The 15,614-nt window shown below is 52.1% G+C and overlaps 8 protein-coding genes across 8 annotated transcripts; 1 reads left to right on the top strand and 7 right to left on the bottom strand.

Moving 5' to 3' along the window:
* Nucleotides 1–162: 162 nt before the first annotated feature.
* BGZ61DRAFT_509591 (major facilitator superfamily domain-containing protein) lies at nt 163–1,725 on the bottom strand (the record flags this gene model as incomplete). Its single annotated transcript, XM_046252013.1, has 4 exons — nt 1,569–1,725; nt 1,403–1,510; nt 804–1,356; nt 163–747 (listed from the first exon to the last, which is right to left on the bottom strand). Exons 1-4 carry the CDS (start codon nt 1,685–1,687, stop codon nt 163–165), a joined length of 1,365 nt encoding a protein of 454 aa, XP_046098257.1. The 5' UTR covers nt 1,688–1,725.
* A 1,174-nt stretch (nt 1,726–2,899) lies between these two features.
* On the bottom strand, nt 2,900–5,377 carry BGZ61DRAFT_538076 (aconitase family-domain-containing protein; the record flags this gene model as incomplete). The annotated part of the gene is made up of 2 exons (XM_046254611.1): nt 2,900–5,200; nt 5,261–5,377. The coding sequence occupies 2 exons, from the start codon at nt 5,375–5,377 to the stop codon at nt 2,900–2,902; spliced, it is 2,418 nt and encodes an 805-aa protein (XP_046098256.1).
* Nucleotides 5,378–5,714: 337 nt separating this feature from the next.
* BGZ61DRAFT_364697 (uncharacterized protein) lies at nt 5,715–8,352 on the bottom strand (the record flags this gene model as incomplete). The annotated part of the gene is made up of 5 exons (XM_046241544.1): nt 5,715–6,828; nt 6,875–7,464; nt 7,515–8,055; nt 8,112–8,209; nt 8,281–8,352. 5 exons carry the CDS (start codon nt 8,350–8,352, stop codon nt 5,715–5,717), a joined length of 2,415 nt encoding a protein of 804 aa, XP_046098255.1.
* A 331-nt stretch (nt 8,353–8,683) lies between these two features.
* BGZ61DRAFT_364638 (mitochondrial carrier domain-containing protein) lies at nt 8,684–9,560 on the bottom strand (the record flags this gene model as incomplete). The annotated part of the gene is made up of 2 exons (XM_046241538.1): nt 8,684–8,779; nt 8,838–9,560. Coding segments are annotated over 2 exons (819 nt in total), but the record flags the coding sequence as incomplete, so codon positions are not given.
* Nucleotides 9,561–10,160: 600 nt separating this feature from the next.
* On the top strand, nt 10,161–11,171 carry BGZ61DRAFT_364758 (uncharacterized protein; the record flags this gene model as incomplete). The annotated part of the gene is made up of 2 exons (XM_046241549.1): nt 10,161–10,245; nt 10,306–11,171. 2 exons carry the CDS (start codon nt 10,161–10,163, stop codon nt 11,169–11,171), a joined length of 951 nt encoding a protein of 316 aa, XP_046098253.1.
* BGZ61DRAFT_461259 (ribonuclease E inhibitor RraA/Dimethylmenaquinone methyltransferase) lies at nt 11,141–12,311 on the bottom strand. The gene is made up of 3 exons (XM_046247125.1): nt 12,101–12,311; nt 11,711–12,043; nt 11,141–11,641 (listed from the first exon to the last, which is right to left on the bottom strand). Exons 1-3 carry the CDS (start codon nt 12,149–12,151, stop codon nt 11,366–11,368), a joined length of 660 nt encoding a protein of 219 aa, XP_046098252.1. The 5' UTR covers nt 12,152–12,311; the 3' UTR covers nt 11,141–11,365.
* A 354-nt stretch (nt 12,312–12,665) lies between these two features.
* Nucleotides 12,666–13,297, bottom strand: BGZ61DRAFT_461257 (P-loop containing nucleoside triphosphate hydrolase protein). The gene has a single exon (XM_046247124.1). It carries the CDS (start codon nt 13,258–13,260, stop codon nt 12,802–12,804), a length of 459 nt encoding a protein of 152 aa, XP_046098251.1. The 5' UTR covers nt 13,261–13,297; the 3' UTR covers nt 12,666–12,801.
* On the bottom strand, nt 13,291–15,332 carry BGZ61DRAFT_461256 (ABC transporter type 1, transmembrane domain-containing protein; the record flags this gene model as incomplete). The annotated part of the gene is made up of 1 exon (XM_046247123.1): nt 13,291–15,332. A coding segment is annotated over exon 1 (1,953 nt), but the record flags the coding sequence as incomplete, so codon positions are not given.
* Between the last annotated feature and the right edge of the window lie 282 nt (nt 15,333–15,614).

Genomic DNA, 15,614 nt, shown 5'->3' with positions numbered 1-15,614 from the left:
TTACGGGACGCGCAATCACAGGTTTGGCATTGCCGCAGGTAGCGATGCGAGTATGGTTCGATGTCGTGGATTTGCATGCTCGGGGTGGATTATTATTGACCGTTATACAGCCCTGACAGTCTCTCCCGGCCCAGGTTCCTTCGTGCTTATACATACATGCTCTTAGAGCGTGAACAAGTTGGTGGCATCTCCGGAATCTCTCAGCTTGCGATTTGCCCTGCGCAGCATACCCTTCATGACAATGCATGTCACGATAGAGAGCAATGAGAATGCCATCATGAGAAGATTGGCCTTGATATACCGCGGTCCATCGCTGGAGGGGAAGAAGTACGGGCTCCAGATATTTCCCAGCTGACTCAACAGGTTGATGATGGCTGTTGCGCACGCTCGCTTCTCTGCAGTCTGATTGAGCGTCGAGCTCGCCCAACTAAAGACCATAGCGTTTGACGAAAAGCAACCGCAGATGTACAGGAAAGCTGTGGCATATCGGGCGGCATTGTTGATGGTGGCAACGGAAATGATAAAGCCGATGCAGGCGATGGCTTGTGGGACCGCAATGTGGTATCCTCGGTCCTGGCGTCGATCGCTAGACCACGCGGTGAGAAATGCCGTTCCAGTAGCAATCAGGTATGGCGGTGCCGTGAGGACGAGCGTGAGCGTAGTGTTGCCCAGGTTGAAGCCCTTGACAATCGTTGGAAAGAAGCTATTGAATCCGTAGGCACTGTGGTTGGCAGTGAGCATGACCACCTGGGCGTAGTTTGTCAGTTGCCGTACAAAAAAGGTACGAGGTGCGAATCACTCACAAAGACCCAGGTGCGAATATCCTTGACCGCCAACTTGAGGCCATTCCAAACACTTGGATTCTCCGTAGGCAGTGAGACACGGTCTCTCGCGATGCGCTCGACGGCAACTTTCTGTTCGGCATCTGTCAGAAGCCACTTGGCGACGCCCGACTTCATGCCTGGGAAGTCGGGGAGAAAAACGACTGCAACCATTGCGGCCACGAAGCTGCCAGCGCCTTCAATGATGAAGAGCCACTGCCAGCCGGCAATGCCCCGGGCCCCCTCAAGACCTGACAAGACCCCTGCAGCAATTAGGCCGGAGAAGGCGGTCGCGAGGAGAACACCGGAATAGAGAATAGCCGTTCTCAAGGCCAGCTCTTTGCGCGGGTACCAGCAGCTCAGAAGGTACATGGCGCCAGGGAAGAATGGAGCCTCAGCAATGCCAAGGAAGAAGCGGATCACAATGAGGTGCTGGTAGTTTTTTGCAGCGGCGGTCGCGGCGGAAGCGCATGACCAGAGAGCTGTCCAGGCTGGAATGTAGAGAGAAGGCCGAGTTCGGGTAAGCATCATGTTGCTGTTTCATCGTCAGTGTGGAAGACGACAGCTGGGAGGAAGCAAACCTGGGGAGTTGCATCAACATGTAGCCCACGTTGAGAATCGAGACGGCAACATTGAACTGCGAGCCGACAAGTCCAAGATCCTCTTCAAAGGTACTCAGGCGAGCTTGGCTATTATGAAGATATGGTCAGTTCCTTAAAAGAATCGCTTTAGACCTGATGCACATACGCAATGTTGTTCCGGTCCAGGTAGTTGAAGAGGTAGAGGACCCAGACCATGGGCAACAGGGTAAAGTCGAGCTTCCTCACGAGGCTCTTCTCGTTGGCAAGCCACTCATCATCGGTCATGTCGATTTGGGATTCCTTGGTCTTCAATTCAAAGCAATCCTCCCCATCACCGAGTTGGTTGGTGTCGATGTGGTCGGCCGTGGCCTTCAGTGTGTCCTGATGGACATTGAGCTGGTCTTTGGCCATTTCAAAGCGCACCTTGAATCTGATTGAAAGCAGGAATCGATAAAGAAAGATGATGAAGAGAGGAAGGAGGTTGAGAGCAGCCTGGTCAAATGCGTTGGGGAGCCGTGCCGGGTCACTTAAATGTCCTGATCGCCAGAGTTTAGAGCCACGACCCCAAAACTACACAGTTCTCCACGCTATGGACCGATTGATCCCCCACCCCGCACGCTGGGGCCAATTCCCCGGACTTGCGCGTGCTTTCGCCGTGTTGGGCTTGCAGAGATTGGCTCTGGGCTCTGGCGTGCCGTGGTCCCTGTTGACGCGGAGGCGACGAGGATGCAAAGTGGCCAAGACGTGTCGCAACCAACGAGATTGCGCTGGACTTGTCCGCTCCGCGCTACCCCACGGGGCACTAGCGGGTCTCCAACATGAGGGAATGCTCCGTGGTATCATGACCAGAGTGAATTGGTTTTAGGAGCGATTTTATTGGACGTGGACTACTCCGTGATTTAGCTTCCGTTCTTCCTCGTACCATGCCCTCGACCGCCATCGTGCGGGGGACGTGGGGAAGAGGTTGAAGCGGAATGCCCTGAGAGCCGGTGACATCCAACGCAGCGAGGAGCATGAGACCGGATCTCCACTGTGGTTCCCGGCGGTGCATAGTGCGGACCATACGCATCTGACATTCTTGATTACGCTCTTAATAATTGACGGGCATTGACAAGATATCGAGGGAGGCAATTTTGATGCGAGTATGGTAGACCTCTGGACCTTCGAGGTATAAAATAATGCTATTCGCACACACACTAATTGCTACTTGCGCGCTGCACACATAGCTACATCCTCAAGCTTGCTGATAATTATCTTAGTAATTTTTAGAAGATTAATTCTTAGTATTTATGCCCTAATAATTTTTTATTTTATTTTTATTGTTTCATTTTATTTACAAGCCCAAGCTCTGAGAATTCCAACGCGCATACTGGATACATTGGATGCTTTGGGAAAGAGCCTCATATCTGCATGCGAACACAATGTTTTCGTATGCAAATAGCAATCCTCTTAAATATACACCTCAAGCCCTGCTGGACTTTTTAACCATATACAAGACTAAAATACCTGGCCCAATGTCACTCGCTTGATGTAGTTGAGCGCACTCCCGGCTCTTAACCACTCAATCTGGTGCTCGTGATACGAGTGATTCAGCGTCGAAGTCCACTGCGGACCGTCCCTTGAAACCACCACCATTGTGACTTGCTTCCCAGGTTGCAGTTCCCCATTGTCAACACCGAAAAGGCTAACAGTGTCACCCTCTTTGATCTTGTCATAGTCATCCAGATCATTGAAAGTCAGAGGCAGCATGCCTTGCTTTTTCAGATTCGTCTCATGGATGCGGGCGAAGCTCCTCGCAATCACGGCCACGCCGCCTAAGAACCGGGGCTCGAGCGCGGCGTGCTCTCGTGAACTGCCCTCGCCATAGTTGTTGTCTCCAATGATACACCATCGGCGCCCTTCACGCTGCAGGCTTTTGGCAGCTTGGGGTACAGGCTTGATCTCTCCGTCAATTGGGTCCAGGGCCTTGCCAATCATCTCAAGTGAGCTGGCGTCGGGCAGAAAGCTGTTGGTTGCGCCGAGAAGCATGTTGTTGCTGATGTTTTCCAAGTGACCCCGGTACTTGTACCAGGGACCGGCTGGGGAAATGTGATCTGTCGTACACTTGCCGCTGACTTTGATCAAGATCTCCATGCCGCTTGCCTTTCCATCCTCCCACGACTCGAAGGGTGTTAGGAGTTGCAATCGATCGCTGCTTGCATGGATGTCGACTTTCAGGGCGCTAGTGTCGGACAGAACCGGAGCCTGGAAGCGATCATCGCCAGGAGAGAAGGAAACGGGTAGTTCCCTAGACTTGGGAGGCGAGAAGCGGAACTCAGTCGCAGCTCCTGTGCCGTCGACGCTCACGCCGTCCGTGGTAGGGTCAAAGTTGAGATCTCCGTTAAAGGCAAACATAGTAGCGAGCTCGGGAGAGGTAACAAACGAATGAGTCGCTGGATTGCTATCGTGACGGCCTGTGAAATTGCGGTTGAAGCTTGAAATGACCGAGTTCCTCTCCGCTCCCGCGACATCGACGTCTTTTCGGTCCCATTGACCGACACATGGCCCACATGAGTTGCTCAGCACAGTTGCCCCTGCTTGTCGTAGCGTCTCCAAGATGCCATTCTCCTCTGCCGTGGCTCTGATCTGCTCGCTTCCCGGGCTGACGAGAAAAGGCGTCTTGACCTTTTCCAGACCGGCGGTCTTGGCTTGGATAACGAGATCACGGACCTTGTCGAGGTCCTCGTAGGAACTATTTGTGCAGCTCCCAACCATGCTCACGCTTAGTTTGGAGGGCCACGAGCTTGCACTCATGTGTTCCTTGAATTGGGACAGCGGATGAGATAGGTCTGGCGTGAACGGGCCGTTGATGTGTGGCTCTAGTCGAGACAGGTCTATCTCAATGATATCGTCGTAGTACTTTTCGCTTCCTGGATCGGCCGTAAGGAGCTGCCCCTTGAATAAATCGGCTTGAGCGGCAATATTGCTTCTTTTGGTCGCAGAGAGATAGCGAGACATGGCAGCAGAGTAGGGGAAAATACACGACGTCGAGCCTATCTCGGCCGACATGTTGCACACAGTCGACATAGCCGTTGCCCCAAGAGTATCGCACCCAGGCCCGAAGAACTCAATGACCTTTCCCTTGCCGCCTGACACAGTAAGAATACCCGCGAGTTTGCAGATGATGTCTTTGGAAGAACTCCAACCCTGGAGTTTCCCGGTGAGGCGAACGCCTAGGACTTTTGGGCACGAGAGCTCCCAAGGCATACCGGCCATGGCATCCACCGCGTCTGAACCTCCAACACCAATCCCTAGCATTCCCATTCCACCGGCGTTGGGTGTGTGGGAGTCTGTTCCGATTATGAGGCCGCCGGGGAAAGCGTAGTTTTCGAAAATGGTGATGTGGATAATGCCTGCGCCGGCTTTCCAGTATCCAATGCCATACTTCTTTGCTGCGCTGCTCAGAAAGGCATACACCTCCTGATGATCGCCAGCCGCTCGGCGAAGGTCTGCCTCAGCGCCATACTCGGCAACAATCAAGTGGTCGCTATGGATTGAAGTCGGGATCTTGACTCTGGGGAGCCCAGCACTGATGAATTGCAGCAGGGCCATGGTAGCAGTGGCATCGTGGCACGCAACGCGATCTGGCTGGAGCTGCAGGATTGTTTTGCCCCTCTCAATTTCGTCCAGCGACCACTCTTTCACGTCGAGAATTAAATGGCTGTAGAGCAGCTTTTCTGATAGCGTCAACGGCCGCGGGTTCGATCTTTTGACATCGTGGAGTATTTTGAGTCGAGAGCCGTAGTCCAGTGGGTTGTACTGCAATCGCGGTCATTGATTAGCATGATGCTCTCGAAGCAATAATGAGGTTTGGAATACCGGCTCCAATGGGCTGAGTGCAACATGCTCTGCAGCGACAGCAAATGTTCGAGTCTGTAGGATGGTTGGACTTCGTCGCAATGCCGAGCGTGGGCTCAGCCTGGCATTTCGAAACATGGCTGCAAAGTACTTGCTGCAGTCGACTGGCGGCGGGTTAGACAGGGTTCATGACATAATTCACCGTTTAATAAAGCTCAGGACAAGGCGGAACGGGAATGGTCGTCATAGTCGCCAGGTCTCAATTTGTTCAATGGGGCTTGTTCGAGACCCAAAAGGATTGCTCCGTGCTAGGACGAGGCGCGTGACGGGCTAGTCCGCTTCCTCAGGGGACATCGGACTACTCCGCCTGGTCGAACGGACCACGGAATTGGTTTCCATCGATGGGGAGTGACCCGTCAGCTTTAATTGGATGCTTGCGACGGGGATTAAGCATCGAAGGTACCGCCATTTCGACTCAGCTGTAGTCGGGTATGTCCGTGTTGTATGGATCCCCGGTGGCGTTCAAGGGGAAGCTCCAGATAAAATCGGATCGATCAAATTCGGCGAGGAAATTCTCAATTTCTGGGAAAAGATCGGTGGATTCGTCGGCGATTCCCAAAGAGTCCTGCCAAGCCTCCTGGCCCGACGATAGACCCAAGCTGGAGCTGTGTGATTGATATACAGCAACGCCATCACCCTCCAGCCCAGCTTGCCCCTCGGATACATCGAGCCCCAGTGCCGTATCCGTAAGGTTCTCATCGGGTGTTGGCATCTGACTGCGTTGTGTTTGGTTCCGAAGATGCAATGCGTTTTGATGCATGAGTCGGGGGTGCTTGGAAGGGGCGCTGTCGGTGTAGAGCTTCTGTATTGTAAGATCCGCCAGTGATCCAAAGCTGGCCTGACCCTTCTTGACTGAAGGCCACCACTCTCCTCCAACAGTCAGAAGACTGGAACAGGTCCTTAGGTTTTTGGACAAGTCAGTGGTCGACGCATTGCCTCGAACAGCAGCGGACGTCCAGAATGAATAGATGAGAGTCGCGCCCGCTGCAAAGATGTTTTGCACTGTCCGCCACCCGTGATGAAGCCCGTGGAGGTCGTACAGTAGTTGATATTCGTGCAGGATGCAGGATGCATTGTTGAAACAGGTCTGAAGAGAGTCTTCTCCTGGGTTTCGCAGTATCTGGGATGGCTGAAACAGCATGACCATCGCCGAATGATACTTTATCTTCAACTTGAGACGCCATATTTGGCGTTGCCGGCTGTCAAGGCCAGTAGACGAGAAGTTGTCTGTCGATGCGCGCTCCCACCAACTTGCAAGCATTTCCCGGATTCTGATCTGCTGCGACGGCGGGTCCATTGGCCGTGAGCACCAAAGTGAGGTCCCTGGCAGATGGTAGAAGAGCAACTTGATGTCCGAGATGATTCGATCCAGCTCCCAGTGATGTATCGAGTACCGAGTGACTGCTGAAGCGAATGAAACGGCAATGTGATTGTCCACCAAGGTCGTAGGCGTTTCAGGGTCAGGCATCTTGATGTCGAATGTTTCGTCTCGAAAACCGAGCGGTCGTCCCTGGATGGACGATATGGACCTATCCTGGTTTAGCTGCGTCCTGGTGGATGAAAAGGGCGACTTACCGATCGAGAGAATAAATGGTGAAAAAGGTGAATCTCCTAATTTGCTGATACGCCAAGTCTTCACTTTCCGCGAGGGGCTCTTCGCGATGAATGCCAAGTTCAACGCAGTGAGCTAGCGCAACATGAATCAAAGTCCAAAGATTTACATCCGCAGGCGTCAACATACTGTGCGTGATGAGGCAGACGAGTGCTTGGATCGATGGAAGTGAGGTTTGGGAAAATGCATCTTTGGAGAAGTGCGAAGCAGCGCGATAGAACCTCTCGGGAGGGTACTCATAGATGCGCGATCGCACCTTGACGATTGCAGCAATGTTGAACACCATGAAGACAATGAAGGCAATTACCGGCATGGGTATGACCTGTGCGTCGGGATGATGTGGAGACATGAGCCGTCCATTCCATCGAAATGCCTCGAATTGACTTGGCCAGCCGCGAGGAAAGGTGTCATTCTCAAGGGAATATCCTACACATGAGTACAGCGCATCCAGGGCACTCAGAAGAGACGACGGTTCAAGCACGGGGTAGTCAGGGTGAATCCAGCGTATGTACGTGTGAGACAAGACCAGCGCGTCTTCTTTCCGTGGAAGTTCCTGGGGTCATGTTAAGCTTGGGTAAGTGGGTTTAGCGAAAGGGGGCGAACCTGTTTCAAAAAGAGATATAACGAGCGGTAGTACTGGTGTGACATATTACCCAGTGCTCCCTCTGCGAGCCATTCATCTCTTTCTACTTCACCAGCTTCTGCACCGGTTACAGAGGGAGATCCCGTACTCGAAGGCGTTGCGCCAATGAGGTGGGTGAACAAAAGACCCGAACTGGAACCTATATAGTGTCTCTGTGACGAGTCCGAGTTGAGAGAAAGCACGCCCAGGTTGAGAGCAATCGAGTGAGCACGCTCGAGAAAGGAGACATCGGGCCCGTCAGACAATGGACCTTCGGCAAGTCGCTTCAGAGACTGCCTTGAGTGCAAAACCTGGTTTGTGATATCATCAGTCCTCGAGGGGTTCGAGGTGATGGGCGGGCTTGGGCCATCATCGTCAACATGCTCTCGGTCGCTTGAGGTCGAGGTGTTGGGATCCGGGTAAGCGCCAACCTGAGGGCCTGAGGCGAGATCGACATCAGGGAGTTGCTCTTTAATGATATCCTCGAGCCATTGGATCCTAGCTCTTGCAGCGCCAGCGAAACTAGAGGCCAGCGTTATTCAACGTCCACACAACGGGCTTCCAAGGGCAAGACACACTTTCGGGGAACCAGCAAGCCGGAGTTTTGATTATCTACATCCAGGCAAACCTGGCCGGCCTTTGCACAATTGGTGCATGCTGGAACTTGGCCGTCGCACTGTAGCCGGGGAGTCGCGGATCGTCAGAAGGCTGATGGTTGTCAAATGATGCGGGACGCCAAGAACCAACCTTGATTCGTCTGGCCCGACAGCGGCGACAGGCCAAGCGGACCTTTTTGGGAGGATTCGCACGCGTCGCCATTTGCGATGCGCGACGGTGATGATGTGAGCGGTGGTCGATCAATGTTGTCCCCGCGTCATGGTGAATGGATTGGAGGTGCAAGTTTAGACGTGGAGGTGGTGAACTGTCGAGCCACTAAAAGTTGGCTCATTGTAGGCGCGAGTTGGGGTAATGGTGTGCTATGCCCAAAGCGGCCCACTCCCTAGACACACCTGCACGACTATCATCTGCGACCATCATCTTGCATTCACGTGAATGTTTACAAGAGCAGAAATATTTGTATTGGCTGAAGAAGGGGACGTTTATTCTCGTACATGGCTAGGATTTCTAATTACGATCCCATCCCATCCCGTTACAATGTCGTCAACCGCTCCTCTCGAGTCCATTCATTCCTCGGCATCATTTCAACCACCTCCTGGTAAATGCTGAAGCTCAAAGCCCCCGAAACCTAGATTCAATTCACCAATTAGTCAATGGTGCTCTCTCAGCTTGAGACATTTTCTTACGCTAAGCCTGGCAAGGCGGGGCGTTGTCCCTTTCCAGAGACCCACGAGGCCTGACTCTTGCACCGTCATCACGAAGCATTGCCATGTTCCCCTTTGCGAGCCAGGCGTCGCTAACCTCTGCATCTTGGTCTTGACGACATCGAATGGCATCGTGGCGTAGACCGTCACGACTCCTGCCATTGCGCCCGCCAGCGCTGGAGCGAGCATCTCATAGTCCACTTGTTTCATGGCCGGGTGGATTGCATCTAGGAACGAGTTGTAACACGTGAACCTCACCAGGGCATTTGATCCTTGCTTCATTGTCACCGGTAGCACCCCGCGGAACAGACCCCGCGCGCCTCCCGTGTTGACAATGGTACGGATTGCATGAGAAGTTGATTTGTACTGCCGTGCGCCAGCTCTGTCTTCGACAATTTTGGTCTTGATGTTTTCGCCCGGCGTCACAACCGTGATACTTTCCGCTACTCCAGCTGCGACGCCCGCAAGCATGTTTGATACCTTGGTAGGCCTCCCAGTCTCGGGATTCCTAGGTAACCTGTCTCTTACTGCGTCAAATGTGAGAAAACGCACGCTAGACTTGGCTGCATTCGAGACGCAGAAGGCACTGGCCCCAGTGTATAGTATACCGGGGCCGGACTCCCTGACTGCTGTGGCGAGGAGGCGTATTGTCGAGACGGGCGTACTTAGGAGCTGTTTTCTAGTCTTGATGTACTCTGTAGGATACTCTAGGATTGTTAGGTTTTGGGCCGCGGGCAAATATTACATTGTGCTTACAGTGACCAAGGACTCAACGCCTCCTGCAGCTGCACCAGCCACAACTGACTGGAAAGGGCTGGGGACTCGAGGATCGTGACCCATGATAAAGGATCTTCTCTTAATGATACCAAGTTACAGATATTTTCTAGGTGGAAATTGCTGGTATCTGTTCTCATATTCTGACCTCTCCGCTTGACCATAGATATATCTTATGGCTAGGCCGTTCCCGAGGAATCCTCCACGATAGGCGATGTCACCAAAGGCGCTTCATTTCCCGTTGACCATCCCGGAAATCAGCTGCCGAAAACATGACGCTTCGTCAATCTGCAGTGGAGATAGCGGATCGGAGTGATCCTCTTGGAATAACCCAAGTAAGCGGATTACTCCGGCTCCACTCAGGCTCGGAATGGTCCTCAGAGTCAGCGTCGTTGGTCTCCGGCAGAGGAAATATCCGCAATAGGAGCTAGGATCCCGGTAATGAGGTTGAACAAACATGATTATAACCGAAGGTGCAGTCAGGTCCCGGATTTGACAAGTACAATTAACAACAGACCCAGCATCACCGCAATGGCTCCAGCAACGATAATTGAAACAGAACCGTCGTCTCTCTTCCCCCACGGAGGGTGGGACACCCATCACCATATTTTCGACCGTAAGAATTGTTAAAATTCGTCATGGAATACTCAGAAAGCTAATTCGAATGAACCGGAAGCCGAAACGTTCCCCTATAGCCCGAACCGACATCTCACGCCGCCCGCTGCCACAGTCCAGGACTTTGATGATTTCAGGAAGAAATTGGGAATTACGAAATCAGTTCTCACCCATGGATTGTCATATGGAGATGATTGCACTTCGCTAAAAGCCTTTGTCCCACAGCTGGGCAAAAAGGTGACCAAGGCGATTGGTGTCATTGACCCCGAGGAGACGAGCGATGAGGAAATCTACGCCATGCATGCCGCTGGAACCCGAGGGATTAGAGTGAATCTCTATCGATACAGCGCCATGGAGGATGTAAGTCTTCAAAAGAAGGCACTCGCGGCCCATTTGAGGAGAATCACCAGCCTCTCACTCCCATGGAGTCTCACGATGACCACGATCCGGACCGAGTTTTGGTCTGAGTTGGAGCCTTTCGTTCGGGAGAATGTGGTCAAGGAGGGTGTATCATTGATCACCGATCACTTTGCCCTCCTCAAGGCCCCGAGCATGTTACCGCTTGAGTTCAAGGATGACCCCACCAAACAGCCTGGCTTCGAGCCCATAATGAGACTCGTGCGCAGCGGCCATCTGTGGGTAAAATTGAGTGCTCCATATCGGGTGAGCGAGTTGAAACCCGGGTATGAAGACCTCGAATTTCTCGTCCGAGCATTCGTCGACGCCAACAAACATCGCGTTTTGTGGGGTAGCGATTGGCCTCATACTCCGCGCATGAAAGTCCGTACTCATGATGAAGCAATGAGAGAGACGCCCAATATGGATGTCGACGACGAGGCATGGCTACGAAGCTTGAGGCTTTGGCTGTCTGACGAGGAATGGGATTTGTTAATGGTTCAGAATCCTAGCCAGCTATTCGGCAACTAAATTAGAGATGTACTTCGTTAGACTAGAAAGACAGCAATTTCTGCGATATCTAGTTTTAAATTTGTACGAAGCGTAGAGATGTGCACAGCGATTGCTACATACGGCAGATAACTATGTGCTAGTGAGCTCAACATGAACAACTCAAGCCGCATCGGATTCCGCATCGGGCTAGTTACGGAATTCTAAGCGCACCATTACTTGTCTTTTCGTATACTCTTGATTAACGGACCCATAGCAGCGCCCTTTCGCAGCTCAACAAACATCTTCTCATCAACTTCAGCCCGTTCCTGACAGAGGGCAACCACCTGCTCAATCAATGATGGTGGCGTCACTACAACACCATCCGCATCGCCTATGAGTATGTCACCAGGATTAATCCATAGATCGCCTTTAAACTGCAGCGGAATATTGACCCGTGAGGCTCTTGTGAAGGTATTTGAGCCCAGGATAGAAGTGTCCTTGGCGAAAACCTGCGAGGGTCAGCAAGCTGAGCAGCGATGAATGCCACGCAGACATTGTGCATCATACGGACGACTTACCGGAAACCCCATCGCTTTGTGCTCATTGATGTCTCTCATGCGTCCATCAATCATCACCGCCTGAGCGCCAAGCCACTTCGCTCGTGTGGACATCAAACCTCCCCAGCAGGCCGAGTACAGTCCCTTTGGCTGCTGAACATACATGATGCCGCCGTCTTCGTTGTGATCGACAAAATGCTTCTCGAGCTTTGGAGATGCCGTGTCGCTCATTTCAACCATTTGCACCGTCACCGCGTGTCCCATGACCCTGGTTTCGGCGCTTGGCGAGAACATCCGGATTCCATCCAGGAAGCCGCCAAACGGATGCTTGAGCTTAACGAGAGCATCGCCGATCTTGTTTCCGTGTTAGAATGAACATGGGATGGCGTGACGTCAGAGGAAATCACTCACATCACATGATGTGAACTGGCGCAATTGTGCCAGTGCTTGTTTGGAGGCCATGGCGGATGCCGCAATTGTGTCGGTGTTGTGGCACGGGTGCACTTTAGGAGGATTTGGGGCTAAATATCATCGATCCTCGGAGACATCCCGAAACCAAAGCCCGTTGTCGGAGTAGTCCGGCTACGAATCGGGTCCTTCCGAAAGACAGGTGGTTGGGATGTATCCAGTAATAATCGGTCTTCGCGACTGTCTGCTGTGGGCCAAGGGTGGGCCAGAAATCATGTCACGAGGCAAGGCTTCCCTGAAGAAGGGCTTCCGAGCTGATGATATGCGAGCTTGCCGGGTGACCTTGATCACTTAAACGAGCTGGGTGTTGAGGCGCCTGGAGTCGGGCACAACTTCAACACTCTCTCGTAGACCAGGGGCGTTTTGGGAGCACCCACAAACACCGCGTCTTCAGTATGCTTTTTGAGATGCTTAGCTTGCTGTTCCATGTGCTTGACTAATTATTTTGTAACGATATTTGGCAACATTTTTGAAGGTAAATCGATATTGGAGGATCCATGTCGGAGTGGGAGAAAATGCGACACGACGCTAACAAGGTGGTTATGAAGATGATCTATAGCCACCGCCATCATGCGATCAATTATCGAGCTTGCGTGGTAATCATGTAACTCAATTGTATAACTTTTATGACCCGTCTACGCCTGTTAATTGTCATTTAACCCCCCAGCCTGCCGTGTCCACAGATCCCGATATCTTCCTCCAATCTTCAGTAGTTCGCCATGTGTCCCCTTTTCTACAATCATTCCATCATCCACGACCAAAATTTGATCTGCGCCAACAACCGTCGAGAGGCGATGAGCAATCAAAAAGGTCGTTCGTTTCTTTTTCAACACATCCAACGCGCCTTGTATGTCGGACTCAGTGCCCGTGTCCACAGCACTCGTCGCTTCGTCTAATATTAGAATAGGCGGATTCTTCAAGAACACTCGTGCAATGGCCAGACGTTGGATCTCGCCACCAGAGAGTTTGACGCCCTGCTCTCCTACTCGGCTGTTGTACCCATCGGCAAAGGTGAGTATTTTGTCGTGAATGGCAGCAGAGCGACAAGCCTCAAATACTTGCTCGTCCGTGGCAGATGGACGAGCATAGCGGAGGTTTTCCATGATCGACGCGTTGAATAGGAGCGGATCCTGAGGGACAACACCGAGAGCATCTCGTAATGAGCTCAACGTAACATCTTGGATATTGTGACCGTCGACGGTGATTTTGCCAGAGGTAACGTCGTAGAAGCGGAGAAGAAGCTTGAAAATTGTCGACTTGCCAGCGCCAGTTGCACCAACAAGAGCAACCGTCTCCCCTGGCCGAGCAGAAATATTGAGGCCTTGAATGGAAGGTTTCCTTGGATCGTAAGAGAAGAAAACCTCTTCATAACTAACGTGACCCTGGATTTGACCCAAAGTTTTGGCCCCTTCCTTGTCAACGATGGTTGGCTTGGCTTGTAGCAAGTTCAGAAGTCGTTCCGCGTCAACCAAATCCGACATCAAATAGCGATAGTTGTGAGAAAGGTATTTGAGTGGATAAATCAGATAGTCCCAGTACTGCATGAGGAAGACAAAATCTCCAGCAGTGGCCTGGCCTTGCGAGATCTCGTAAAGAACAAGACTGGCGAGGGTGAAAAAGGTAATGGGCACCATGGCCTCGAGGAGGGCCTGGATATAAGAGTCTCGTTTTCCCCAGATCCAGCTTGCGTCAAGTTGCGAGTCCACTGCGTTGCCAAAGCGACGCTTCTCAAAGTTAAACATGTTGAAATAGGCCACGCTCTGCCAACCCTGGACGGCTTGGTGCATGACTCGGGCTTCTTCTCGCTGTGCCTTTGCAGATTGACGCCGATTGTCGACATTCCAATTGGACGTAAAGACCTCGAGAGTAACAAAAGCGACCGAGGCAACTAGCATGACGAGCATGGCGAAGATGTTGAACTTCCAATAAAGGAGTGCGAATGCGATGATTAGGTCAACAAAGGTCGGGAGAATTATGAGAATAGCCGTATCGAGGATATTGGTGAGGGCTCCACCCTGCTCGATAGCCTTCATCACCTCAGCAGAGTCTCGATCTGAGTGAAAGTCCATCGACAGGCTCATGACGTGACTGAATGCGGCGTTGGAAATCTGGCGGTAAGAAAATTGCGTGATGGGAATTTTGACCAGTGCTTGGATCAAGCCGAGTCCAGCCTCATCATTCAGCAAACTCAGGAGCAACCATATTGCGAGAGATCCGTAGGGTGCTTCACTCCCCAATAGCTTGTCGGTCACGATACCAAGCTGACGAGGAATCAAGACATTCAGCGCTCTGTTCCCGGCCAAACACAAAATGCTTACAGCAATGCATGCTTGAACTTTCCGGTCCCGGCGAGGAATTAGGTATGGGATGAAGATGGAGAAGTCTTTGAGGTATCCCCACCAGCCACCCGTTTGCTCGAGTCTCTCGGCACGAAGGCGCTTGATCTCGGCGTCATCCTCCGAGCCACTGTCGTCTTCACCGTAGTCGGTAATGGTTTCGGAGTCGGAACCAGAACGCCGGGTTGAACATTGAGTGCCGTAATTGACGTGTTCTCGGGAAGATTCCTCTGGTTGGCCTCGAAGAAAGGGGCGCGCCTCCTCTGCCATTGCTTCACTTCCCTTGACCTGAGCTTGGGCTCTGTTGACCAAAAGCCAGAGTAGAACAAGACCTCGAATACCTTGGCAGATGATTTGGATGATTGGTCGGAAATTGTCCCGTAGGTTGGAAGATGATATAATCAACAATGGGACTTCAAACAGAGCCGTTACAAGAGCTGTTCCCCAAAGTGTATTCCATCCATCAGTTCGCTGCAGTCCAAGGGCCGACCACACGAATGCGAGTAGAAGCAAATGGACGATTTGCGGGTTGTAACAAAGCAATACCTCTGGCTGGGTGACGATAGAGATGGCCTCTACTAGATATGAGATGACGAGAAGGCAGATGAGAAGAGTGTGTCGCCGAGGGCGCGGCTGAGCTGGTGCTCGATGGGCTTGGCAGTGCTTGGCGAGTGTCGAGACGGTGACGAACAAGGCAGATGCAAATGCGCAGCTGTAGTGGAGTAAGTTCCAAACCGCCTGTGTGATCATCTTGACAGCCGGGCGCGGATGAGAAATCGATGTTGTCTGAATATTCAGGAAGAATACTCCTGGGAAATTGAGCTTTAAATAAGGCTTCATCTAACACCCATCCAGGCTACGCTCGGAGTAGTGCTACAGTGTCTCGCAGTCCGTGTCTCCGTGGTAATACCCGGGTGGGTTTAGTGACTCATGCCGGCACAGGCAGCATACGGTACGCCCAATCAGTACGCGGGGCTCGTATTCGTCGCACCCGCCTATTTCTTTGTAGTTGTAAGATGCAAACCCAGTGTGAATCATAGCTGTGGCGCAACCAATGTCAGTTACGATGCAGTGAAACCGTAAGACATGATTTGGACTGTCCACGAATCAGGCGGCGAATT

Source organism: Ilyonectria robusta (genome assembly GCF_021365365.1).
Source record: "Ilyonectria robusta strain PMI_751 chromosome Unknown BGZ61scaffold_26, whole genome shotgun sequence".
Taxonomy (NCBI): domain Eukaryota; kingdom Fungi; phylum Ascomycota; class Sordariomycetes; order Hypocreales; family Nectriaceae; genus Ilyonectria; species Ilyonectria robusta.
The sequence above is the reverse complement of the archived record's forward strand: the minus strand, read 5'-3'. Positions and strand labels throughout refer to the sequence as shown.

Bases quoted from the DNA above. Each gene is read 5' to 3' on its own strand.
- BGZ61DRAFT_461259 (XM_046247125.1), bottom strand. From the start codon at position 12,151: ATGGCCTCCAAACAAGCACTGGCACAATTGCGCCAGTTCACATCATGT. The intron at 12,044-12,100 runs GTGAGTGATTTC...CACGGAAACAAG, and splicing joins GCCAGTTCACATCATGTGAT to ATCGGCGATGCTCTCGTTAA. The intron at 11,642-11,710 runs GTAAGTCGTCCG...TGACCCTCGCAG, and splicing joins ACAAAGCGATGGGGTTTCCG to GTTTTCGCCAAGGACACTTC.
- BGZ61DRAFT_461257 (XM_046247124.1), bottom strand. From the start codon at position 13,260: ATGGAAAACCTCCGCTATGCTCGTCCATCTGCCACGGACGAGCAAGTA.